The sequence below is a fragment of the Tenrec ecaudatus genome, chromosome 7 (assembly GCF_050624435.1).
Source record: "Tenrec ecaudatus isolate mTenEca1 chromosome 7, mTenEca1.hap1, whole genome shotgun sequence".
In the NCBI taxonomy this organism is placed as follows: domain Eukaryota; kingdom Metazoa; phylum Chordata; class Mammalia; order Afrosoricida; family Tenrecidae; genus Tenrec; species Tenrec ecaudatus.
Genome location: NC_134536.1, coordinates 23,565,758 through 23,593,358, shown reverse-complemented (window position 1 = coordinate 23,593,358; position 27,601 = coordinate 23,565,758). Strand labels below are relative to the sequence as shown.

At 43.0% G+C, this 27,601-nt stretch overlaps 1 protein-coding gene across 5 annotated transcripts in view; it reads left to right on the top strand.

Annotated features, from left to right (window-relative positions):
- The window catches only part of UTRN (utrophin), a 593,146-nt gene that overhangs the window by 534,978 nt on the left and 30,567 nt on the right, over positions 1-27,601 (top strand). For all 5 annotated transcript variants that reach the window (XM_075554433.1, XM_075554432.1, XM_075554428.1 and 2 more), the window contains exons 66-69: positions 16,733-16,869; positions 23,266-23,304; positions 23,512-23,577; positions 25,139-25,204. In XM_075554433.1, the coding sequence (XP_075410548.1) occupies positions 16,733-16,869; positions 23,266-23,304; positions 23,512-23,577; positions 25,139-25,204 (308 nt within the window). The remainder of the gene's footprint in view (positions 1-16,732; positions 16,870-23,265; positions 23,305-23,511; positions 23,578-25,138; positions 25,205-27,601) is intronic.

The following is a 27,601-nucleotide window of genomic DNA, read 5'->3' as shown; positions in this document are numbered from 1 at the left end:
GCTTCTGCCCATAGACTCTGCCTCACCAGTTGACGCTGGATTCTCACTGGCTGGTGTTTTTGTCTCTCTACTCAATATTTTAAATACCTAAGCCCAAGGATGAATGTTTACTTTTCTCACCGTGTTTACCAAAATCCAGGACATAAAAGCTTAATGAGCTCATATCTGACAATATAAATACGGAAGTTATCTAACCCATCCTCATTATAGAGGAAAACTAAGTCTTGGAGAAGGTAAGTGATTTGTGCGAAGGTAGTGGCATGCATTTAGTAATTGAACCCCAATGGCAGGGACTGGTGATTATGTGTGTGAACATTGAACGCACACACACACACACACACACACGCATGCATGCATGAGGGGACTTCAAGAAGCTGCTAGAAAAATTGAATGACAAGATAATGGAATTCTTCCAGTAGTTGAAGCCCCCTCAAACACACACAATTTACATAAATGTGTGTGGATATATATATATATATCCACATACATACATACATATGGGGAGACTTTAAAAGTTAATGGAAAATGGAATGAAAAGATGAAATACAAGTATTCCACATATATATGTATATATATATACATCCTCATGTGTGTTTATCTATCTATCTGCTATATAAAGAATTTTTTTCTTTATCTTTTTAAATCTTTCTTAATAATAAAGCAATAGACTTACTAACTTTTAAAACAATTTCGTGGTTTCCCTGAATTAGATTTTCTCCCCAAAGGAAACAGCACATTCGGATATTTTTCAATTTTGCCTACTATTCGCACTCTCCCCAAGGCATGTGAAATTGACTTGCATTTCAGCCCTTGGCCTGAGTATTGGCAGCTTAGCAAACAGTGCGCTTTGTATGCTTACTGGAGTCTTTTATTTCTTGAGTACCCTGCTAGACACCGGGTGATTTTCTGGGGATTAAAGACACTGCGTGTGAGGGTGGGCAGGGCAGGGTTAAGTGTTAAACAGAATGGGAGATGTTAGGAGGAGCTCGTGGGGCCAATCCTGAGCCACCAGGAGATGGATAAATGGACTGCTTTGTTGCCACAAGGGTGCAGCTGAGGTTCATTGGCCAGCGTTTGTAGTCTGTGACTCCATCATTGCTCAGCATCTTGGGAAGAAAGCATAACTTTACGATGCTACGGATGGTTAAGGTCAAGGATGTCAACTTTCAAAGGTGTTGGTGATACTGTTGGTGATACAGAGGAGACTGGTGGACTAAGCATCAAGATGAGGGGAGAGGTGAAAACAATCCTGTTGTCCTCAAAGTAATGCTGACTCGTGGTGTGCTGAAGAACTAACTGCTCCATAGGGCTTTCTTGGCTGTAATCTTCGGGAGGCACAGAGCCATGCCTTTGTTCTGCACAACCAGTGGGTGGGTTCAAGCCACCAACCTTCACGTTAACACCTCCAAGTCAAACTTACTCGCATACGGTCAATTCTGACTCATAGCAACCGTACCTATGCAGGCATCTCAAAACTGTAAATTTAGAAAACCCCTAATCTTGCAGTTAGCATTTCAATACTTAGCCCAGAGCACCAGCCTGACAGTAAGGTACAAATCCTTTGTGCCACCCAGAGACCTTGGATGGGGAAAAGGACATTTTCCTTCATGTTAAGAGTTGGTGATTTCACTCAGGGAAGGCTTTCAGATGTCAGAGACTTGAGACTTCAAGATAGTGGAGTCACAGTGAAGCCTGAGCTATGCCATTCCTCAGTGGGTGGATGAAGTGGGAGGTGGAAAGCTTGGGAGATTCAACGGAACGTACCCAAGGGTCACTAATTTCCGGAAGTGGCTGTTCTAGCAATGTGCTTTGCAAGGGGAGCGGGGACTTGGTTGGTTATAGCAGGTCATCGGGCTGAGACGAAAAGCAAGATGGCATAAACCTCCTTTTTTTCTGGACCTTATTCAAGATCTTACACAGCTCATAATGGAAAGGATTGTATAATCCTAGCACATCAGGATTCATGTAAAGAGAAAGGCTGAAAGAGCAATTATAAACAATATGTAAGGGACCAGGTTCATGAAATCAAAGTAAAAGGAATCTTTAAAAAACCTACAAGAAAACACAGGTCAAGTGAAGCCATGTGCATTTGATGAAACCACGTGCATTTGATGTGTGACCACGGCCCCGGCTGTGGAGAGGAAGTGGGAATGGCAGAGAACACTTGGCTGAGTGAGCTCCTTCACTGGCCGAGGGTTGTCCAAGAGAAGATGACAGGATAGGGTCAGGTTACCGAATGACAGGTGAAAGGGAGAGGATGGAAAGTTCGCAAAGTTTTGTTGTGGTCAAGGTCAGCAACATCAGCTACTTCCAGTGCTCGAATTGTGGAAGATTCATTATAAATTCTCCTGCTTCCCCGCTGGATTTTTATCATGATTAGGACTTTTTTTTCGTGATTATCAGGACTTTAGTGAGGGGGAGACAGGAAAGAGTACTTCAGCCGAGTTTCATACTGCTTATGAAGTTGACATTAACACACACCCACTCTTCTTATCAACCTGATTAGCTTCCAAAGACCACGTTGTTACGTGAAAACTGGCATCGTGTGAAATTGGAGGATGGCGTCATCAGATTATAAAAGAGCATTTTGTCTTAGCTAGTTTTATCGCGGTTCGCTATTATAACAGAAATGTCACAAATAGGTAGCTTAACCAAATGGGAATTTTATTTTCTCAGTTTAAGGAGCTAGAAATCCGACTTAAGGGTGTCAGCTCCAGGAGAGAGCTTTCTCTCTAAGGTCTGGAGGAAGATGCTTGTCTTTTTTGATCTATATGAGACTGGGCACCTGCTTTCTCCATCAGAATGGAAATATAACACGTGGCCCCTAAAAGCTCTCGCTTAGAAACCTCTTTGATCAGATATCCAAGTTCGTCACTTACAAGTCAACTTTGCAGCAAACATTTGAACGTAATTCAGATAAGATCTTCACCACTGCATCCAAAGCATTGCCCTTCCTTCATTGCCCAGTGGCATCTTCATCATTTTCTCTTACTATCTCACCAGAAGCACCTTTACCTTGGACATTTTTAATTCTCTCAACAGTCCCTTCAAGACAATTTAGCCTTTTATGATTAAGCATCTTTAAAATTTAGCTGGTGGTGTATTAAGTTACACGTATGGCTTCAAACTGAAAGTTCAGCTATTTCAACCCACCAGCCTTTATCCATGGGAGAACTACTAGGATTTCTATTCCTGTGAATTCTTAGTCTTGGGCTGTTCCACTCTGTTCTCTAGTATATACTGAGCCAGAATTCACTCAGTGGCTGAGAGTGTAGTATGGACTCTAACCTAATTCTAAAATCCCTTCCACCTTGTAGGTATTTATTAGAGCAGAACCCCACACCTGCCACCAGATTTTGTGATCCTTATATAAGTGCCAACTTTCATCACCACTTCACTGCCCAACCACTACGAATTAGCACGCAGCCACACTGACTTGTCCCTGTATCCATCACTGCGAGTGTTCCCGTTGTTTGCACTTCAGCATTCCTCACTGCCAGCTCTGTCCTTACTGAGCAAAAGAGTCGGATAGCCTGTTTTTAATACTATCATTGTAAACCTGCGAAGCCACAGAGCAAGATAGTCAATAGTGAGGAACAGGTAGCAATTTTCTCTTGCGTGGCTTTTCAAGCATCAGGTTCCAGCACATTTTTATAGATATTGATTATTATTCTGGAAAATACTCCCAAATATCATCTTTCTATGTTATTGGGAACGTTGGGAAAATTGCAATTTTCTACAGAAAAGAAGTTTGTTTGTTTCTTTTAAGTTAACAGCTAAACCGTGTTTTTCTTTTAGGAGCTATCAGTTGCTCCCACCCGAGGCGCCGCCCCCCACACCCCCAAGTAAAAAGAAATAAAAGCCAGGAAAAGGGGACGAGGTCTTGCCCACTTCGGCATAGGTAGGGTATGACACATGCCATGGTGCCATTTGACAAGGGGCACCTGGAGCATTTTTCTGTCGCCAACTCTGAGTGCTCCTTCAGCAAGTTAAAACGAGCGCTTCTGTTCGGGGACCCTCCGTGGGTCCAGACTGACTGCGCTTGCGCTGCTGAGTGTAGAAGAAATGGAAAACATGAACATTGAGTACAGCCGAGATCCGTTCCCATCAGTGAAAGCAAGCGAGGTGCAGTTGCCATTTCATGTTCGCGCCACCGTGGGCGACGTGAGAGAGGCATGAGCTGGACTTGTATTTCTGAGCTGTTGGGATGGTAAACCTTGACCCAAGCGATGGTGTCCGATGTCTGAGAGGGCGCAACTTCAGTGTCGGCTCTGGACGCTCTGCCCGTGAATCGTGCCTCCCTGCCCACTCCTCTCCACCTCTGCTAACCCCAGTGTACTCAAGAACAGAATGATCGAATAAAAGAAAGTGCTGATTCACCTTTGAGAAGCTCTGCCTCGCATTAGCGTAGTGGACTCTGGCAGTCCCGTTCCTTCGGAGGCAGCTTGGGATGCGTGCCAGTATCCTCCCGGCGCAGCGTCATTGCGGTTTCTCTGACCTCAGCCTCCTGAATGGTTTGCCAGCTTTTGCTCAGCTTACCCTGTGTCCCCAGTGAGCCCAGTGCATTTAGATTGTGTCATTCGCTTTTAAGGTGAGGTCTGAGCAGATGCACTTTGCTTTGGATGACTTATTGCCCTATTTGTTCTCAACCCCGTTCCGTGGTGAAGCTGTTAATGTTATTTATTTATTTATTTTTTTAGTTTTCTGTTTTTTTCCAGTAGGACTTGAAAAGTGAGCTATTCTCACTGATTTCATCCCGTTCCCGTGCAGAGAACTCAGACTCGTTGAAATCAATAAAATGTAAATAAGGAACTTAGAGGTTATTTTGCCTGCTGAAAAAAAAAAACACTTTTGAGAGTGGCTGAGATGTTGAAATGTATATGAGGCTTTAGGAGTATGTCTATACCAACTGGGACTATTGACTTCTGGATTTAAGAAACTAATCTTGCTAATGAAGTTGCCGTTTAACAATGGTTTTGAATCTGCATGATCCGATGATAATGTTTAATGATTTTACTCATGTGCCAGATGACTGGTCTACGTCTTATATAACCTTGATACTGGTTTTCCTCTGAGTGTAGCACATTAACTATGGTAATTCACAGGAGTATTTGCGGAGGATTGTCATACCAAGTGATGAATGGACTCCTTCCCCCAGATGTTAAAAGATTAAAAACTAATGTGATTCAGTCCCCTTGATGGCTGGGCCATTTTGTTGCAATGGCTCAAGTTGTTCATTAATTAGAAGTTGAGTGTTTTGTTTTAGTTATTTAGCACAGTTGTAAATAGCTGCTCTGTAGACACTGCTTTGTGGATCGTTGTTGTCATTATATAAGTTCGTCGAGCTGAAATTATAAATCAATTTATTAAACACTTTCTTGACTGTAAGACAGTGGAGTTTAGCACTTTTGCCAAATTCTAGATCTTTCTGCACTGTAACCGGCCTGCTCCTGGTGATTGCTGTCAGTGAGAGAAGGAAGAGACTGTGCAGCCTTACTTTAATGTGTTTGACGTTCAGTAGTGCTTAATGCCACCATCTAAAATAAGAATATATAGTTTGAAATATCAACAGACATATTGAGTAATGCACATGCGCGCACATGCACAAGTATACAAAGATGCTTAAAATAAGGGATAGAATGACTCCAAACTAGCAGTTCTCAACCTGTGGGTTGCGACCTCTTTGGAGGTCAAATGACCCTTCACAGGGGTCGCCACATTCATAACTGTAACAAAATTATAGTGATGAAGTAGCATCGAAAATAATGTTATGGTTGGGGCGTCACAACCTGAGGAACTGTATTAAAGGGTCGTGGCATTAGCAAGGTTGAGAACCAGCGCTCTAAATTATGTCCCATAGGAAGTGTCTCTATTGTCCTCAAAAAGGGGGGGGGGGGGAAGGAGGATAAATGGAAATATTCCTTTCCTGTGGGTGGAGGGAGCAGTTGGCAAAAGACACTTTCAATAATGAAAAGTCCACTTACATGGGATTTTATTTTGTTTTTACGGTTGTAGGATTTAGTTTTGGGGATTCAAGTTACTGTGATAGGCATATTCCAGAGTAATATTTTATTTATTCATTTACATTACTTGATGGGGAAGTAGTTAAGAACTAATTTCAGTTTATTATCTGAACTGGTTTTTCATGATTATCTTACTGTTACTTAATACCCGTCTAGTAGTGGGAGACCTGGTGGCAAAATGGTTACTCATTGAGCTGGTAATCACGAGTCAGCTGTTCAAAGCCACCAGCTGCTCCTCGGGAGAAAGATGAGGCTTTTCCTCCCATGAAGAGGTTTTCAGAAATCCACAGGGGCAGTTCTGCGCTGGCCTCTGGGATCACTAGGAGTCGACATCGACTTGATGTCAGCGGTGGGGCCATAATCTTGGGCATCTCCATCCACACTCACGTGTCTGTGAAAATTCAGTTTTAACACGTTTTACACAGTGATGTGGTGCCATTCGCTTCCCGAAACGGCCATCTAAAGGACAGTAGTCATTTGAATATCTGAGTTCCTCTATGCTTGTTAAAATCTGAACTTGGGAAGGATGGCGTGGCAGGGTTAGCAGCGTTTTAATTTTCCTTCCCTTTGCCATTCTTCCACCTGGAGTGAAGTAGTTACAAAAAAAAAAAAAAAACCAGAGAAACTGACACAAAAACTACAGATAACATTATAATCATGGGGATAATTATATCAGTCCATGAGTGCCACACTCTATGATTACACATTGCTATCGAATCAGAATGGGCTTGGTTTGATGGCACTGGGATTTTATATCCAGAGACACAAACCTTCCAGTATAAAGGAGATACACAGACACACACACATATACATATATAAGCCGTTTTTCAGCACCTTTTTAGTGCAGTTTTTGTGGTAAAATTAGGTGCCTCGGCTAAGATTTGGGTCAATTTATACTCAAATATATACGGTATATGTTTTTGGTGACATCAAATGTTCAGGACTCAGCTACTAACCCAAAAGATCAGTGGCTGTTGCCCACCCAGAGGCATCTCAGAAGAAATACCTGATAAAAAAGCCACAGCCCTGAACGCCCTACGGAGCGTGGTTCTCCCTTGAAACACATGGAGTTAGAATCAGCCCAGAGTTAGAATCAGCATCACACCGCCTGGTGACCAAAAGTTGTCATCATCATCCACGAAATTGGGTGATAAGATTCCCATGGCTACTTCCTGAGGAATTTATAGGACAGGATGCTTCAGGTGATCCAAATAATGGGGAAAACACCATCTTAATGTTGGCAACACTCAGACAACATCACACTATTTCAGATCACTGATATATAGTTTCCTGTAGCATAGTGTGCATTGGCCTGCTAACTGCAAGGTCGGCAGTTCGAAACCCCCAGCCACTCCTCAGGAGAAAGATGGGACTTTCTACTCCTGTCAGGAGTCACAATCTCAAAAACTCACAGAGGCCATTCCACCCGGTCCTAGAGGGTCACTGTGAGTCAGCATCTACTGGATAGTGGTGAGGACAACGTGGATCAAAGGAGGGGTTAGTACTCAGTGGCTCTGGGCTCGGAGAAGGCAGAGGCTGTGGAGCTCCTTGACAAATGGAGAGAGCCTGGGCAAGCATAACAGTGCTTTCCTTCATCATAGCGGGGGTCCTCTCGGCATTCTGAGACTGTTGTCTCTCAATGTGGGACAATGAAGATGAGCAATTACAGGACAGTCTGGTCCTATTCTAGCATCTCCCACAGCCCCGAGAACCAGGGTGCTTGGTACGGAAGAAAAGGGATTGACATGTGCTAGAGAAGAGGTTAAGTAAAAGTTCTGTCGTCTAGAACCGGATTTGGTTGTCTGAGGGCAAGGTCATGAGGAATAGTAGCCTTAAATACTTAAGTCCCAGTTCTGTTCATGAAAAAGGCCTAGAAACAAAGAAAGGGACATCTTCTACTACTGGACGGTAATGAAGTTACCAGAGACCACTTGACCCGTGTTAAAAAGAGCCACCTGGTAGACGCTCTTCACCAAGGATGGGACAATTTAAGCTTTCATAATTTTAATAATTATGACAGATTAAAGTCCATCAATATGCTAAAATCCATGCATTCATAATGATATTTTTAAATGATGAAAATGTTCTTCTAAATCAATTTGTTACACGGAAAATTGGTTAAATTAGGAGTAAATTAGGAGTGGGGGAATCAAATATTTCTCCTACTTTTCATACATATACCTTATAGTAAATGTTAGATGAAGGGGCATGTCTTTATAAAGATATTTTAGTCAGTAAATGAAAATAAATGGTAAAATTAGAATCTTTCTATTTTGCAACCTTCAATGAAATGAATATAGTTAGCGTGACCAGCTGCTCTGATCATGAGAGAGAACTGGTGGTCATCATGTGCCTCCCATAATCCTGCCGGATATTACCAGTACCTCGCCAAAGACACACGCTGGAGTCTGATGCAGTCTCTGTATCTAGTTGCCAATTTGCATGGAATCCAGAGGACAGAGGAACATGCTGAGCAGCACGAAAAATATTCAGTAAAACCCAGACTCTGAAAACTCTGCCTGGAGTTTTCAATCCAGAAGCTTTAAAGAAATGATAGATGTGGAGGAAGAACTAGAAGACTAAAAACCCGTGTTTCACTCTTTTTCCCCCTTTTAATGGACGACACTTACTGTCATGTCTAGGTGGCAGACAGTTGAGCAAGAAAACCATGTTGAAAACCCATGGAGGTTTTTATACATGACAACCAAACCACATTCATAGTCATCGAGTAGATTCTGACTCGTACCCTTAGAGGACAGAGTGGAACTGCCACTATGGATTTCTAAGACTCTAACTGTTTATGGGAGTAGAAAGTCTCCTCTTTCTCCTGCAAAGCAGCTGGGGGTTTCAAACTGCTGACCTTAGAGTTAGCAGCCCAATGTATAACCATTACACCACCGGGGCACCTCTATGAAAACCGAGATAATGGAGATAATGGTTCTTAGGGATGGGGTGGGGTGGGAGGGGTGGGCAGAGAAATTTTGTCCAGGAAGCACGAAAGGAGCTCCTGACATGGCAGACACAGCCTTCTTCTGACCAGTGTGGCATGTGCCCTATAATCATTCATTAAGCCGTTTGTCTACTGGTGTGGTTTTCTGTAACTTTTATTTCACTGTTGAGTGTATATAGAATCAGTCCAATCACCAAAGATTTTAAGAGAGGTTATCTCTCGGTAGTTGGATAACTGGAAACAAAACACATGGTTATCTTTGCAGTAATTTAAGATGACAGGAAAGTTCAATAGACATTTCACTCTATGGCTCTAGGTTATTTCTCTGAGAATAACAGAAGTGATCCTGTTGTGGTGGAAAGCCCCAGCTTTGCAAGAGGAGGTCAGCCTCATGAGGCTGCCTCAGTTACCACTAGTGGCCATTTCCTTCCACCCCCCACCCAAAAATCATGATAATCATTTCCTAAGTTTGTGATGGTCCATTATGATTGAAGGAAAGTGATTTGTACAGTTAAAGAGTTCTATGCCAGCATATGACCCACGTTTACCAGGTGAACTCTAAACAGCTTTGTTGTCCTTTTTTCCATGTGTTTCAGGAAATTTGTTGTTGTTGTTGTTAGGTGCCAGCCAGTCAGTTCCAGCCCATTGCAATCCTGTGTACTGCGGAACATAGCCAGACAGAAATGTAAGGGGACTTTACTTTTTATAGTTTCGATTGACCCCTTCCATATCATTTCATATATTCATAATAATAGTTACTTCCTTGTGAATGAAAAAAAAGAAGGAAGACTTATTTCTAGTGTGAAATTCAGTTGAGTCTGATTATATTCATTATGCTAAGTGAGTACTTCTCTTTCTTTTTTCCTTGTTTTTACCAAAGCACTGCTCTGGCCCCTTAAAATAGAGAAAACTACATACATTCATTAGATAATCAAATTAGACCAGGTATAAAGATCTTGTAACTTATTCAGTGAGAAGATGTGCTTAGTTCATTTTTTGGACTCTACCCCACCTAGAGAATTTCAGTTGGCTGCCCAGAACATAATTCCTAATTCCTGAGAGATGAATTGCTTTGTACTTTTTTGTTTAATAATGCATAAAGCATGTGACATCACCGAATTTGGTGTTTTTAGATTAAAGCTCTAAATTGTAGTTCTTTTCCTTCTTAAACAAAAATAATAAAAATGTGCCATTTCTATAGGAAAGTATACCAGTTTTGTTGTTTGTTTTTTTATCTTAAATTTGGGTCTTTTCAAAACTTCAGATTTTATTTCAGCCTAGCTTTTTTAGTGGAAGGTAGGTGTTTGGGGGCAAAGCAGAGAAAGATTGTTGGTTTTTGGTCTTTTTTTTTTTTTTTTTTGCTTTTATCTTAAGTGTCTAGAATGTTTGTTATCTAAAGGGAACATGATGGGGAATTTAACTTGCACATTTGATGAGGTGCCATTTTTTGTTTTCCTAAACAAGTGTGTTGGACACCCAAATATGACTCAGCTGTTAGAGGTGCTCTCCTGCCTGAGGCAGGCTGGGTGAGGGTCAGGCATCTTGCCCACCCTGCCTTTCTCTCCCCCACCCCACTCAGTTGCTGCACCTGCATCTCCACATACCTTGATATGCTTTGCAAACTACTGCCATAACAGACCAAGGGATGGAGAAATCCACACCTATGCCTGGAGAGCTTGGGCGTGGACCAGCCCACTTGCACTGGGTTGATTCTAACTCGGCAACCTTGTGGGCAAGAGGAGAGCTGATTGATAAGGGCCCTGCAGCTGTGACTCTCTCCAGGAGCAGGTATCGCTAGTTTTACCCCTTGCAGTATCTGGTGAAATTAAACCACTGAAGTCTCGGCAACGTGACGCACGCCCCCTACTGGGCCCTAGGGTGCCATAGGTATGGAGATAGCTCAAGTAAAACTTAGAGCTCATTACTTTATGAAGTACCTCGCTATATCCTAACAGTTATGCTTCCCCCAGACAAAGACAGAGTAGCCTTGGTGATCACCTTCCAAAACCAAGCCCGTGAAACCCTTACAGACCACCATAGGACATTGCCCGATGTGCGGGTGGGAAATGCGCTGGTTGGAATGTTTGCGTGGCGGGGCACGCAAACATCATGGGCACAACAGTGGACGGGCGCGTGCCGATGATCCGGACCCAGCAGCGTGTGCTTCTCTTGCTGTGGGACCACAAGGAGCTGCGGCCGACTTGACGATATCTAGCAAGAGTGCGGTTGGACATACGGTAGCTCATAAAGCATGTTGGTGTTGCTGGAGGCCTTCTTGAAAACATCTTTCTTTTCCCACACATTTTGAAGGCAACCAGGATAGACTTCTCGGAACATGATGATCTGCATGCGTGATACCCATTGCTAAAGGTCTACATCCTTCGCAAAGGGTGATGTATCTTTCTGCCTTCAATCGCCGTCCCATGGGTGGCATCTATACAAACATCTTTCTTCCAACTGTTTCCTGCTGCTTTTTTTTTGCTGGAAAAACTTCAACACCATCAATGTCTCGTGCCCCAAAGACCCACTGCTATTGAGTTGATTTGCCTCACGGTGACCAATCGAACCGAGTACAACTGCTCTCTGGGGTTTTCCAATAAGACTTGTGATCTTCCTAGGAGCAGCCAGCTTCATCTTCCTCCTGCAGAGCAGCTGGTGGGTTGCAGCGGCTGCCCTTGGGGTTAGAAGCTCAGCATCTCCCTCCTCCCCCCGCCCCCCGCCGCACCATGTTCACTATAGAGTGCAGAACAGCTTCTCTCTGGGAGAGTCCATGTCCACACAACTGCAGGTCACTATATTCACTCGTCTGTTGCTCCAGAAAACATCTGGCATCGGATGGTGAGATATGATGATACGATAGACAATTTTTAAGGACCTGAAAATGAAAGCATTTATGTTTTTCGGTAGTTTGGACTGGTAGCTCCTGCTCCAGGTAGGAGAATTAGAATTTTCCTTCACTGCTCTCTCATCATGGGTCTTCCCCATTTCCACTGACATTCTGCTTTACCAAGCCTGGTGACCTTTTCCGAGCATCCCCTTTACCGAGCATGACGACCTCTCGAGTGCATGTCCAAGCTTAGATGATTACCTGGCTGTATGATGGGGAAAGGTCAAGAAACAAACCACCTTCTCCGCAAAATAGAGTGTCACTGGGGCCCTGCTTTTTCCCTTGTGCCTGCTGCTTCCTCCTTCCCAGACCAGAATCTCTTCTGGCTTGTGTGCGGAGCCACCGTTGGCTGTGTGGCTAGCCTTGCTTTGTTCCCCGCAGTGAAGACATTACAATCTCCAGAATACACTGTCAGCATGAGATTAAAAAAAAATCATTTCATTGGGGTCTCCTACAATTCTTATCACTATCCATACATACACCCATTGTGTCAAGTGCATATGTACATTTGTTGCCATCATCATTCTTAAAACATTTGACTTCTACTTGAGCCCTTAATATCGACTGCTTGTTTTCCCCCTCCCTCCCCATCCCCCTACCTCATGAACCCTTCATAATTCATAAATTATTATTATTTTGTCATATATTACACTGTCTGATGTCTCCTCTGCCCTTTTCTCTTGCTGTCCATCCCCCAGGGAGGAGGCTATACATAGATCAGTTCCCCCTTTCTACCCCATATTCCCTCCACCCTCCAGGCATTGCCACTCTCACCACTGGTCCTGAAGGAGTCATCTGTCCTGGATTCCATGTGTTTCCAGTTGCTATCTGTACCAATGTGCATCCTCTGGTCTAGCCGGATTTATAAGGTAGAATTGGGATCATGATAGTTGGGGGGAGGGGATTATTTAAGAACTAGAGGAAAGTTATATGTCTCATTGTTGCTACCCTGTCAGGACTGGCTCATTTCCTCCCCACAACCCTTCATTAAGGGGGTGTCTAGTTGGCTACCGATGGGCTTTGAGTCTCCCCTCTGCACTCACCCACATTTACAATGATAGGATTTTTGTTCCTTGATGCTTGATACCTGATCCCTTCGACAGCTCGTGGTCACACAGGCTGGTGCTTTTCTTCCATGTGGGCTTTGTTTCTTCTGAGCTAGATGGCCACTTGTTTATCTTCAAGCCTCCAAGACTCCAGATTCTAAATCTTTTGATAGCCGGGCACCATCAGCTTTCTTCACCACATTTGCTAATGCACACGTTAGTCTTCAGTGATTGTATCAGGAAGGTAGGCACCCTCTGATATGATTTTTAGTTCTTTGATGTCTGATAACTGGTCCCTTCTATACCTCATGGTCAGACAGGCTGGTGTGCTTCTTCCATGGGGGCTTTGATACTTCTCAGCTAGATGGCCGCTTGTTTATCTAGTGATAGGAATCAAGCAATAATAGTTCCAAAACTCATTTTGGTTTTTGGCCCATTGGGTGAATGAGCTAATTTTGCTATTTTCAACTGAAAATTTATATATATATATATATATATATATATATATATATATGCATCATTGCTGAATATTTCATGTCTAATCCTGTTGCAATATGGTTATTGTGTGTGCACGCATATGTGTGCGTATGTGTTGTTAAACAGAAATTATTTCCCAGGTTAAGGGATGGAAGTCTAAATTATGGACTTGGCCCCTCATTGTATTAGTCTGTCTTGGCAGCTGTCTTCTCCCATGTCTACTGTTTCCTTCTCTGTTTGCTTAATCTTGTTCTTAGATCTCAAAAGGAGATTGGCTCAAGACACCAAACCAAAACCCAAACTCCTACCATCGAGTCAATGACGACTCATAGTGGCCCTGTAGGACAGGGTAGAATTGCCCCTGCGAGTTTCTGAAACTGTAACTCTTTCAGGACGTGGAAAGCCCCATTGTTTCCCCTTGGAGTGGCTGGTGGCTTTGAACTACTGACCCAGTTAGCAGTAGCCCAGTGCTACATGACCAGGGTTCCTTGGCCCAAAACACAGGTTACACTGATACTTCCTGGTGAACGTCACAAAGAAGGTGCATTCCAAAATGTGATTGTAGCTACTGTTATCAAAACCTGTGCCATTGAGTCAGCTCACACTCTTAGGGACCCACCCTATAAGATGGAGTAGCAGTTCTCAACCTGTGGGTTGTGACCCCTTTGGGAGTGGAACGAACCTCCCACCGGGGTCTCCCGATTCATAACAGTAGCAAAATGACAGTGAGGAAGTAGTAATGAAAATAATTTGATGGTTGGGGTCACGACCACATAAGGCACTGTCTGAAAGGGTTGCGCTTGAGGAAGGTTCTGAACCACTGCCATGGAGTTTCTGAAACTACATCTTCACAGGAGCGTAGAGCCCCATCTTTCTCTTGTGGAGCTGCTCGTGGATTTGGGTTAAGATTGTTAACACATATTTTTCAGGGACACGATTTAATCCATGACACTTTCTCACCAATAGTGAGAATTCTATTTTTTTCTACTCTCTGGTTGTATTAAAAAAATTTTTTTGCCAGTGTGGTGGTTGTGCATTTACAGCTGGTTTTGTGTGTGTCTGTGTGTGTTACATTATGTGCATATGGAAGCATGTGCATATGGAAACAAATGTGCCATATTGACTCGGTGAAACGGAATGTAAGAATCAGCACAGAGCCAGCGCCCATGTGGTGGAGGCCAAACGTATCTCAACTTTTGTGTTGTGTTTTACAACTGGCTGTACCCTCCCTGGAACTATCAATCTCTCCTGGGGAGATGAGCTGATACAGTAGTTCCAGGCAGAAATCCTGGCCGTCCACTACCAGGGAAAACAGCCATGAAACCTGTAGAGGGCATCGTTCTACTCTGACATAAATATGTGTACACGGGGCCATCGTGAGTTACAATGAACTCAGAGGCAACTAGTTTGGGTTTTATTGTTTAACATGTCTATTTATACAGTTTAATCTATTCATTTATATACCATATAAGCTATGTATAAGCCGAGCACATTTTCCAGCACATTTTTAATGTAGTTTTTGTGGTAAAATTAGGTGCCTCGGCTGATATTCAAGTCAGCTTATACTCAAGTATATACGGTGTGTATATATACATATATATTTTTCATTCAGCATATGCTTTAAAATTCATCCATATTATTAAACTAATTGGCAGACCGGCAATCATAGTAGGGCCTAACGATGTATATTGATGACATGGCTGTGACAGTGGACTTGGACCTAGTAGTTGTGAGGCTGGTGCAGCACCGGGCGGTGTTTGGTTCTGTTGTGCAGAGGGTAGGTCTCGGTCACATTGCACTCCACAGCACCTCACAACAGCAGCGATAGCCTTTCTATCCAAATCGGATTTAAAATATAAAAGGTAAAGGCTAAAAGGAGAGGGAAAAAATACCATGAAAAACCAAGCTTTGTAATTGTAAGACAAGGTAGACCCAGATCAGTGATCGTTGGAAGAGATAACAGTATTACATAATGATAAAGGGCTCAATTTGTCAAGGGCGCATAACCTTCTTAAACACTATCAGTGCCTAGGCCGTGAGCTTCAGATTACAAGAGGTAAATCTAACAGAGGAGCCCTAATAGTGTGGCGGGGTACACATTAAGTTGCTAACTACAAGGTCAGTCATTCACACCAACCAGCTGCTCCACAGGAGAACATTAAGATGGTTTGTTCCTGTAAAAACTTACAGACTCAGAAACCAAAAGGGACAGTTGTCCTCTGTCCTATAATGTCTCTGTGTCCGAATTGACTTGATGGCAGAGTTAGATTTTGAAATCTAACAGAATTAAAGAAGAGTTGGGCAGATCTACAAGTATAGTTTGAGACAGCAACCTTACTTTTCAGAAACGAATATATCAAATGCAGAGAAATTCAGCTGGCTTACAAAGGTCTGAGGAACATTTTAAATCACCTTGGCCAACAATAGCAAAGTATGTGTTCTCTTCAAATATAAAGAGCTCTGGTATAGACCTCACCCATTCTCCCCTGGAGTTAGTACCTGGCATTATGATGTTTCGATGTATAATATTATATAATAAGAGCATATTCCTATGATGCATTTGTCTCATTTACGAAACCAGTACTGCTACCTTGTCATTGAGCTTCACACTTGACTCAGGGAGGATAACCATCCATCCATACTATTGCTTTAGTTTCTTATTCTTTAATGCTCTATAATGTTTCAGTGTACGAGTAGGGCATAACTTAGTTATCGATTTCCCCATGACCTTGTTTGCAGTCTTCATGATTTTCACTCTGTTTCCATGGATCTACCTTTCTTTCTCTGCCTTGCCTGTTAGTCTTTGCTTGTGGGTGAATGTAGACCAGTTGGTCTCGTTGAGTTGAGTATTTAAGGAACCTAATTCTCAGGGTTGATAATGTTTATTTTATAAGTCACTCTATTAGTTGGCTGGAAGGTAACCTCCAAGAGTAGCTTCCGGACCAAATTCCACGGGTACATTAGGGTGATGGTCTCAGGAGTCTGATGGTGCAGTGAGTACGCTCTAGGCTGCTAACTAAGGTGAGCAGTTTGAACCCGCCAGCCACTCCGCAGGAGAAAGAATGGGCTGCTACTGCCGGAAGAGTTAAGAGTCTAAGAAACCCCATTTGCGCCCTGTCCTACAGTGTCACGGTGATCGGTCTGGACTGGCGGGCAAGGAGTTTGGAGTTTGGGGGTCTCCGGGGCTCCTCTAGCCTCTCATCCAGCAATGTGCTTATATGATACTTTGTTATCCCCCAAAGAAATAAAATGACCCAAGTGCCTGCCTTTTAATGATACCCATTTATATGTGCTTTACTCTCATTATAAATAGTTCTCTCATTTTATTTTAATTTTGTAAACATTGTAGACCACATCTGGGGAAGATGTCCGAGATTTCACAAAGGTGCTGAAGAACAAGTTCAGGTCAAAGAAATACTTTGCCAAACACCCCCGGCTTGGCTACCTACCAGTCCAGACAGTTCTTGAAGGTGACAACTTAGAGACGTAAGTTTTAATTTAATTTTAAGTCTACTATGAATACAACGACCTAAACTGCCTTTTTTTAATGTTAGTGACTGAAGGGAAATTGTTTAATATATATATTTTTAAGTATTTTGGTCAAGACTCATTTTAAAAGAGGTAACTTGAAGTTGGAATTGGTGTTTTACCACATGAACTTATAAATAGTGTTTTGACTTTTGACGCTATCACAACGGAAAGATCAAGTTTAAGCTTGTATGCATTCCTAAACCTTAAGATGTGTCTTTATCTTGGCCATCCAACTCCTTCTTAAAATTATTAAAGCAAATTGAAGAATTGTCTGCACTTTTATTCTATGTCTTTTTCATGCCCTGTCGTGCCCCCCGCCCCTGCCCTCTTTGGGGCATGTTTATTTCTTGTAATAGGTTTTGTACCTTTCCTTTTGCAACTTTGTGATATACATTTATTAATGTTAATAATTTTTAAATTCAAGGTGATTTGTTGTACATATTTACTTATGCCAAAAATCTCATAAAATTTGACATTACATTTCTAATCTTTTCTTCCCTTGAAGATGAAGATAGCAAATTGAGATAGCTTTAAATATGTTTTTAAAGTCTATCATTTGAGTTGGAATGAAAGAAAAAGAATTTTAAAGAAAAACCCAGAAGGAAATAATGTTAGATTTTCCAAAAGTTATACACTGGGGTCAGAATGGAGATGATTTTAAATCTTTACTGCACTTTTAGAAATGTCAGCATAAATGTGCCTAAAAGACAATTTTCTTGAGCTTAAATCTTGGGGAACTGATCCTTTATTGCTGGTCACCATCAGAATGCCTGGTCATGTAGTAAAAAGAAGTTCTCGTTAAAAAGGGAAACATTTTCTCTCAAATTCCATACAAGAGAAGTTCCAAAGTGTGGCATTTGCCATTTCCTACTTTAGACAGTAGGGAACGTAAGAGGCAAACTATAGCGGAGTACGTGCAACTGTTGTGAAGTCCAGCCCGTTTAACCCTTAGAACTCATAGATCACTTTATGTATGACAGGTAAATCATCAGAGAGCAGTACTATTTTAGTGAGTCATGACTGCCGGTGTTTCAAAGATGCCGAAAGAGAGGACTAGTTTCTGATTTGATTTTATTCCTCCCGATCCTCCCCCCCCCCCCGCCCCATTCCCCCCCACCCTTCTAAAACTCTGTGGACTTGGGACTCTGCCAAAGGCAGTGTGTACATCCGTCTCTTTCCTGTGTAGAGCTGCTACAAGCAGACCAAACGCAGACAAAGCATAGTATTCCTCGGTAGGTAAGATCACCTATATGCATGCAGAAAGAAACATACCAATCTTATATGTGAATAGATGTGTATCTATGTATGTGTGTATATATATCATACACATAAAAAGAGGATGAGTGAAATTCCAAACTTTCCATTCTATATTTTTTATAAAGCTGTGTAAAAATAGGAATATGCTTGTCCCATATTTGTTTCCCATAGCACACTTCAAACTGGATTTCATTGAATCTATTCAGCCTGAAGAAATAGATGCAAATCCTTAAGAACCCAAAGGAAAGGTAGATTTGGGGCCTTATCTTTGCTTTGGCTATAATTTTGTTCTCTTTTCTTCAAAGGGGTGCGCAATGGTGCATTTTTATTTGTTTTATTATTTAATAAAATAGCGAAACCATGCCACACACCTCCTGATACGCACAGAATCTTACTTTCCCTGGTATCAGATAGTATTAAGCTTTGGGGTCACTAGCTGCCTGAACAAAGCCTGGAGGTCTTTCTCAAATACTGCTTTAGTTCATGGGCTAATGGAGTTGGTTTCAGCTTTGTGATGGCCCATTGCCATTCTGTGTACCTAGTCTGGGTACTTTAGAGAAACAAATCCACAGAAACCATGTATAAGAGAGAGTTTTATATAAAGGTTAAGTGCACATCAAGAAAACATCCCAATCCAGTGCTGCCCAAGCCCACAAGTCCATCATTAATCCATTAACCCATATATATGTCCCACACCAATCCACAAAGTCCTCCTCCATCTCACAAAACATGTGCAATGATGCTGACTGCAGGAGGAAAACCGAGTCAGTGAACGTGTAAACATCTCAGCACTGGCAGGGGTCTCCACATGGCTGCTTCAACACCCAGGGCTGCATCGGGGTAGGTCCATGTGACTTCACCTCAGGGATGTCTTGCAGGAAGTAAGCCTTGCCAGCTGAAGCAGGGAACTGGCTAAGGCACCCTGGTCCGACCATCAGAAAGCAAGAGACCCAAAAACCTATAAAGGCGAGGCTCACTGAGCCATTTATCTCTCTGCCCTTCAAATAACCCCACATGTTTTTATCGGTCAGGTTGGCACAATAAACTAACTCAATGGCCCATTGCCGTTCTGTGTACCAGGTGTGCCATCCTGTGCCCGCAACCTTCATATGAATCCTACAGAACAATCTTTTATGCACATTTAGGCATTTTTAAATCATTGGCCTTTGAATGTCCACGTAGTCCTTGGCATCAACTACTGCTCTATTCTGAGTGACGTGATTAGAGTAAAGATTGGACAGGGGTGATTGTCTAGTGATTCAGGCTGTGATTTGGGGTTGTGGTTCAGAAAATACCTCCCCGCATCTAACTGGAATTTCCCAGTATTTTCAGTGAAAGGAAAACAAAAGAAAGGAAGGAAGTAGAAGAAACCACCAAGGGCCTTACTGGAAAAGATTTACGAGCTATTGCCAACAGTGGGCACGTTGTCTTCTCCTTTAATAATCAGACGAGCTCTCTGGACTTCGTTTTGTTCATTTGTTCCACCGAGCTCTTAGTACAGGTCCACTTAATCTTCTGCCGCAACAATTTATGTGCGTGGATAGTAAAAAATTTGATTTTGTGTTTGTCTCCTATGTGTGGGAGGAGAACATTGGAGGAAAGTCAGTGGAGTGATAAATGTGCTGAAGTTATTTATGACACCGATTAGAGATTTATTTTATTTCTCTTTCATCCTTGCAAAATGGGGTCTCTTATCCTCGTATCAAGCATGCATGGGGAGGATCGGTGGGGAAAACGAGTTGCTTATTAAGGAGGAGGTAAACAAACCCAGACTAAGGCTTATTCTATTAATTTTATACCTTGTTCGCACACTATCCCCCCACCCCCAAAATAAATGAATAGGTCTTGATTCACATGTGCACCATTGACTACAAACCCAAGAATCAGGCCAAAAGAACAGGGACTGTAATTTGAGAGTTGTGATCGATGGTTATTGGCTAATGAGGCAAATCAGTTTCCCTGAAGATAGAAGTAAAGCAACTTCTCCCTCATATTGGTTTAAGGTAGAAAAGATGCGTGTGTGTTTCGGTTGGTTTGTTTTTGCTCCAAGTCCTTACTATAGCAGGGACCACTCGCAGTAAGTGGGAAGGTGGAGGGGAGAATCCCAGCCTGGTAAAGAAAGTGAGAGCTGAGTTACATGGGAAAAATTAGGAGGTCCAAGTGTTGAGTGCTTGATGTGGGGGCAGACATTCCAGGCGAGGACAACATTTCGAATGCCTGGAGGTAAGATAGTTGTGGGCATGGAGGTGGAAAGCTGAAGACAGTTGCCAGACCTGGAAGGAGAGAAAAGCAAGCCTCAGAAACCAGGCCAAGGCATTTGGAATCTGTCCTGAGAGCCTGAGGAGCCTAAGAAGGTTTATCAACAACTCACAGCTGGGGTCCAAGTTGCTGTGCCCTGGGGCAAATGGATGACCAGACAAAAGACCAGCCTGCTGAGAACCTCAGGCCCTAAAAGCTTCACCGAATCCTTTAGTGCAAGTCAGGCATAACGTGCATCTAATATTAAGTAATTTTAGGAGTGGCTGACTTCTTGCTTTTCTTGGGAGAAAGACAGGGCTTTTTACTCCCATAAACAGTCTCAGAAACCCACAGAGGCAGTTCTACCTCCCCTGTGGCTATGATGGGAATCCACTCCGTGACAGTGAGTGGGGTGGGGTTTTTCAGTTTTTGACTCCTTGCTTATTAGTGAATCTGATGTGATTGATCATAACTTTCTGTTCAATCTTCACTGGGGTAAACAAGGAAAACATGCCTCCCTGGCTCTGGTCTGACCCAGACTGGTGTTTCTAACTCTGTCTGCTGTGAGGGGGTTGTGTTGTGTTGTGTCGTGTGAATTGGGCAGCTCAGGAGCCATATGCAGCTCTTTCGATGTGTACGTATGGCTCTGAAGTAACATTAACAAAAATTAAAGATTTTATTCCGTTTACAGTGATTTCACTTGTTGGTAAAATATATCTATGGCTCTCAAATAATTTTTAGATTATTGTGAGGATTAGCTCTTCTATCTCAAGAGTTTGTCAACCTTGTTCTAGAATGCACTGAAAAAGCGGAACATGTTATGTTGTTGCTTTCCCCCTACAAATCAAAATCGATAATCATGAGACCTAAAGTTCCATTTTTTAACCTTTATTTCTTTTCTTAGAAATTTTATAAATTATATATATATAAAGCTCCTTTGGGAAAGCTCTTCAGCTCAACTTACGGCCCTGCCAGTCTTATCTTAGTCAATGCCTCACTTTTGTTCTCCCAGAATTAGCTTCATAAGAACCAATCAAGCAGATTCATGAACACACCCAAGACCTGTGAAGATCAAATATACACGTTTAGAATGTTCTGTCTAAACCTCACAGAAAATGCTGTAGTGCACTGGAAATTTGGAAATAACCCCTGGAGGAGTTAAAGAGTTTGAGAACGTCTATAGCACCTCTGTCACGTGACATCTACTTTGTATCGTGCAGAGCTAAGGGAAAGCACGGGAACAATGCTGTGCGATTTTATTGCTGTGCTGTGTCTACTTGACACATGATTAACCAGCTGCCACCCAGCGGATTCTGATTTCTGGCAACCGGTGTGTGTTGGCGTAGATGTCGGTACCTCTCTGCTCCTGTCTCGATCACCAGTCTCAGCGACTCCTTACACAGTGGCTGTGAGTCAGAATTGGTGTCGTGGTTGTGAGGTGAAGTGCTCTCTATGGTTTCCAATGACTGCTCTTTTACAAGCTGCTTTCTCAAGGTGCCTCAGGATAGCCTTGAACCTTGAACCTTTTGGTTAGCCACCAATTATTTTCACCACCTGGGGGTTGCATTTATGTGGGAAATTAAGTCAATTTACTATAGGGATATTTTCGCCTACATCAACTGGAGAACTACCTGCTTTTGAAATTAGACCTTAAGAGTCTCATGTTTTTCATGCCATGAAGATGGATCTCTTTTGCATTTTTTGCCAAGCAGAGACCGACTAGGGCATCACAATAGGCAGGAGGAGACCATGGACTTGCCTTTCAGTCTACGTGTCTGTCCCAGAAATAGGAGGACCAAGTAGGGCTGGCACAACTTAAAGGCCCTTCATTGTTACGGACTTGGAAGCTCCTGTAGAGGGCTGTGCGTCTGTGAGTCTCCACTGCAGTGAGTTGGTTTTAGTCGTCATGAGCTTTGCAGGAGGCTTTACTTAATTATTGAAATACAGAACAGATGTTCTTTGTACAATATCACTTCTACCTGCACTAGTACCTTGCACGCCTTTTCAATACGACCCAGTTGTTCTCAGCTTTTGCTCCCCGGAGACTTTGGGCTCACTGGGCAGTGTGTGAAGTTAGGTAGACTAATGGTCAGGCTCCAAGCCAGCTGTTTCAGCAGAGCAGGTTTCTTTTCTTTGCACATCAGTGTCATGCGTTGGAATTTATGGGTACCATTTTTGCACGAAGAAAATAGGATGATCTAGAGAAACTGGTTCCACTGTCCTGATGCCGGAGAAGTTTGGGGTGGCAGGTAGGGAAAGCGGGCTACCTCACAGCACTTTTTAAATACATCCATGGACGCAGAGTACACAGCCCTCTGAGACAGAAATCCTTTGGGCTTCTGTAGTGCGTGGTTGTACGTTTCACATTTACAATAGGACAGAAAAATCAGAGTGTTGTTAGTGTAGCGTAGGTCTGCCCTCAGTGTGTGATCTCACCTGAGGTGTTCATCTCTGCCGTTCAGACTTCCTCTCTAAGAAACCAAAAGTTAGCGCATCCCCCACCACCTCGATGTATCATGGAATGTGAAGAATTATTCTACAATTTCAAGCGATTTCCAAACACTCCATTTCTTTCTTTTTTTTTTCTCTGTCCGGCTGTTTAAAGATGTGTTTGCATCCTGTGACAGATGTCCCGCAGTGTCTGTGTAAAGGCCCTTGCAGACCCTTGACTGTACGACTTCTTTGCTAGAATAACTTATTCCTTTTGATTTCTCTGTGGTGGACCTCGGGCACCAAACACAGGAGTGGAGGCAATGGAGGACACCCAGCCCCACCCCTGTCCCCACTCCTGCTATGTCTTCAATGGCTTTACACTGTTTGTTCTGTGACTTTTGTTTCCCTCTCCCCTCTCTGCAGTCCTATCACTCTCATCAGTATGTGGCCAGAGCACTACGAGTGAGTATGCACAGCCCGCGCTCGGGTCTGTGGGATTTGCATGGGGGTGATTACTAAACTCCTGTTCTAAAGTAACAGCGCTGCATCCTGGGTAACAATCCTGGTGGTTTGCTTGCATGGCAAATGCAGTATTGGATAAGCGAGCTTCAGAGAGTAGCATGTGTCCGCATTTGGGCGTTCAGCGGTTACCTTGTTTTTCCTTTCTAGCCCTTCTCAGTCCCCTCAGCTGTTCCACGATGATACCCACTCTCGGATTGAGCAGTACGCCACCCGGTAAGGAAGCCCGAGCACAGCCTGGACTGCACTTCCAGCCAGGACGCATCTCTTTCTGTCACACAGCGTCAAAACACCTTGATTTCAGCAGAGTCATTCTGCAGGAGTCAGGACTCCCTTATATTTGGAATCTGGGTTCTCATCTTCTCGTGTTGTGATTTGCACTCACCCAGACACCTGCTATATATACTACAAAGAATATAGCTCTATGGGATGTGATCACGGAGCTCGTGAGAAGCCTAACTCTCTGCACGAGTGGTTTAGATCATGCAACCCAGTTCCAATGACTGAAAGTCAAGATCGAAAGGATTCTCAGTAGACGGTGTGCGTGTGGATTCCATTATGTAGTCAAATTTATGCAAATATTTAATTAGAGAGGCTTACTCCAGAGTCCCAAACAATAGGAAATATTGGCTGTGTTTGATGAGGGGACACATTATATAACAGCCATCTGTAGAATATAGTTAGTCATAAGCCAGATCATATATGAGGGGCTTCAAAAAATTCATGGAAAATGGCCTTGAAAGATAATGGAATTTCCCCCAGAGACATAAATAAACAAAATCCAGAAGCAAACCCATTGCCATCAAGTAGATTCTGACTCAGAGGGACCCAACAGGATGGGGGAGAGCTGCTCCTTAGGGTTTCCGAGGGTGTAAATCTTTATAAGAACTGACAACTGGGCAATTTGAATTGCTGATTTTGTGATTAGCAGTCTGCCCAACAGTCATTTCCCCACCAGGACCCAAACCTTGTATTTATGTCGTATCTCAGACTGCCATGGAGTTACTTCTGACTCACTGAGAACTATGCACAGAGTACAACTGCCCCTTGGAGGGGCTGGTAGAGTCAAACTGAGATCCTTGTGATTAGCAGCCCAGTGTTTAAGCCCCCATGCCACAAGGGCTCCTGATAGTGGCCAGCTCTGCTTAAGAAGAATAGTACAAGTATAATCATAGTAATATTTGAAGTGGGTCTGCACCCAATAGAATTTCTGGGGAACAGCAGACTGTGGTCTGTTGCCAGAGCATCTTCAAAGGCATCGAGTTAAGCAAGCATGTGGCTTGTTAAGGAATGTAGGTAGGCAACGGTATATAGGACTGAAGCAAGGGAGAGAGGCTGAAGCCAGAACATGAAGAATCCACTTGCTAACAAGTTGGATTCTGACCTTATGTCAAAGGCAGTCATAGATGGTCTTTCAGGATGAGGGGAACATAATCAGACTTGTGTGAAATATGAAGTCTTGCTTCAGTGGGGAACATAGACCAGGGGTCCTCAGGGTAAAAGAGAGCTTGGAGCTAGTGGCTGGTGGGGTGGCCGGGGGAGAGAGGGTGGAGGGAACCTGAGATAGGAGGCTGGATCATGTGCCTTGACAACATGGGGAGAAGACAGAAGTCTACGTCCAGAGTGATAGGAATGTAAGTCAAGATGAGATGTGGTGTAACATTTGAAATCTTGTTAGAAGATAGAGACCTTCCCAGTGACAAGTTAAGAAGGACGGAGGGCATGTTCCTGACTGAACATGGCCGGGCTGTCTAACCTCTTGGTTGTTGTTTCCCAGACTGGCCCAGATGGAAAGAATGAATGGGTCCTTCCTCACCGACAGCAGCTCCACCACAGGAAGCGTGTAAGTAAATCCCGAGAGTAGTGCTACTTGGGGAGGCCGGTACTGGTGGCATGATGGCTGTCGGAAATCATCTTCGTGGATCATAACTGGATTTTGACCCCGGTCGAAGTGGAGTAGTGGTTACAAAGAGGCCGACCAAGATTCTGCCCTTCTAAGCCATGAGGGGATAAACTGGATCTGTCTGCTTAGTGTCATATAAATGCATGGGAAAATTCTATATTGGCCAACTCAAGTGCCTTAGCTTAAAAATATCTGGTGGTTTTATTGATGATAACAGGTCATTCCTTTTGTCTGATATTTAATCAGTGTAACTCCACAGAATGTGTGCCCTTTCTATAAAATTCTCTCTTCTGCTAACTTTTTCTCCAAAAGCCTTACACTTAGTAATGTAAAACCCACCCCCCTTTTGAAGATTGCTTACTCCTCTACCAATGTTTTGTTTTATTACCATCTCAGAAAAGCATCACTGGTTTTAGAATACTTTTGTAAAAGCTTTCTTGCTGCATATTTATCTAGCTTCCCCATTGCGTATTAACTTGACCTTGGGAAATTGTTGTCAAATATTTTATCTCTGTTTTTTGCTACCATATTGTATGTCACTGGATTTTGAGATTTGGTTGTTTGTTTTGCCGTAAAATTAGCAGTTTTGGTTTCTAAGGAATTTCAATAGAATCAAGTTTGACTCAGGCAGGTTCATTGTGGTCTGGTGTGCGTGGGAAGCGGTAAAAGCAACCAGGAAACCTCTGAAAGATAGTACTTCGGTGTTCTAAACTCAGACGGGGGAGAGAGCCCAGAAGCGATCAACTTAACAGCGAACACAAAATGCCCCTTTCAATATTCTTTTAAGAATTATTTTATCATCAAACATATCAAAGTTCTCAGGAGAGTTTCCAATTTTTAAAAAACTTAAAATTAGAATGTCAATACTTTATAAAAATATGTAGTTCTGTAAATATTATTTTTCTTGTACTCTGAGGGTGGATCAGTTCCCAAGTTGAGATAATTGAGTATTCATAATACATTTTCATCTTTAACTTACTACTATTGTGTGGTTCATAAGAAGTCATTATATATCTTGATTATGTCCAAAATCAACATCATTCCCTTCTAGACTGATAATAGCCAAAGTATGAAATGAAATGAAAACCTAAATATTAAGGCCAGAATCTTACTTTTTTCAAATGTGTTTAATCATGACCATGAAAAAGTAAAGTAATTCTGAATTTCAATAATGCTAGCTCCAAATAGAATTAACACTATTTACATTTAAACTTGGTACTAATTCCTAGAAAAGAAAATAAATCAGATAATTAATTGGTGAATGATCAAATACTGAATTCTGTGAAACTTGAGAAAGCCAGGTTGATTGACCTACTTTATTGATGCAAGGGGTTTTGGGTTTTTTTGCCTTTTACTCTTCTATCACTTTTTCTTAGTCAAAACGATTTGCGTTTTCCTGCTCTTCACAGCTAGTGAAGTTATTTTCTTCGCTACGAGGAGAGAAACGAAACACCAGGGCTTACCCCCCGCCCCTCCTTCCCTTTTTGGAGAGCCTGTGGTTAAACACGTAGCAGCCCATCACTGCCCTGGAAGTGTACGTGATGTGTGGCTGTGACCTCACGAGTCTGCCAGCCTATGGAGGACACCAGGAAGTGCGCCTCTGGAGGAAAAAAGCAGGGGCAGGGCATCTCTGGTAAATAGAGTAGTGTCCCCCACCCCCCAAAAAGATGATGGCCACACTCGCATCCCTGAAGCCTGTGCATACATTAACCTGTCTGGCAAAAGGAACTTGGTAGGAGTGATGAAGTTAAGGATATGGAGATGCGATTGTCTTGAGTTGACTGGCTTGTCCAGCATCTTCAGAAAGATCCCCATGGCAGGGGGTGGGGGGCAGAGTGAGAGCAGAAGAGGTAATGAGGGGAGCAGAGAGCAGCGAGCATTTGGGAGGTAGCCTCTAGGAGTTAACTTAAAAAGGAGGTGGGGGGGTTGGGCAGAGACGTAGATTATTCTAAGAGGTCTCCCAAGAGCCTTAAGGAAGAATGCCGCCCTTCTGACACCTTGCTTTGAGGACTTCCGGCATCCAGAGGTGGATAGGAACGCTCTGCGATGCAGTTTGAGGCATGCCTTCAGAGGCGATTCATTGCAGCCGGTAGAGGACGCGCAGCCCACATCCAACTGGCAAAGCCAGAGCAACCTAGGGAGCTAACATGGAGCCAGGTGATAAAACAGGACAGCAGCGCTCCGGGATAAAGCTGTAGAGGTGTATGGGTCAGACCACAGAATCATATCAAGGTGGTGAAATCTTTTCTTAAGAGGAAAAGGGGCCTATGGTAGATTTTGAGCAGGTAGAGCCCAGGTCAGAGTTGTTCTTGGAAAAGTTATCCTTGGAATGTGGAG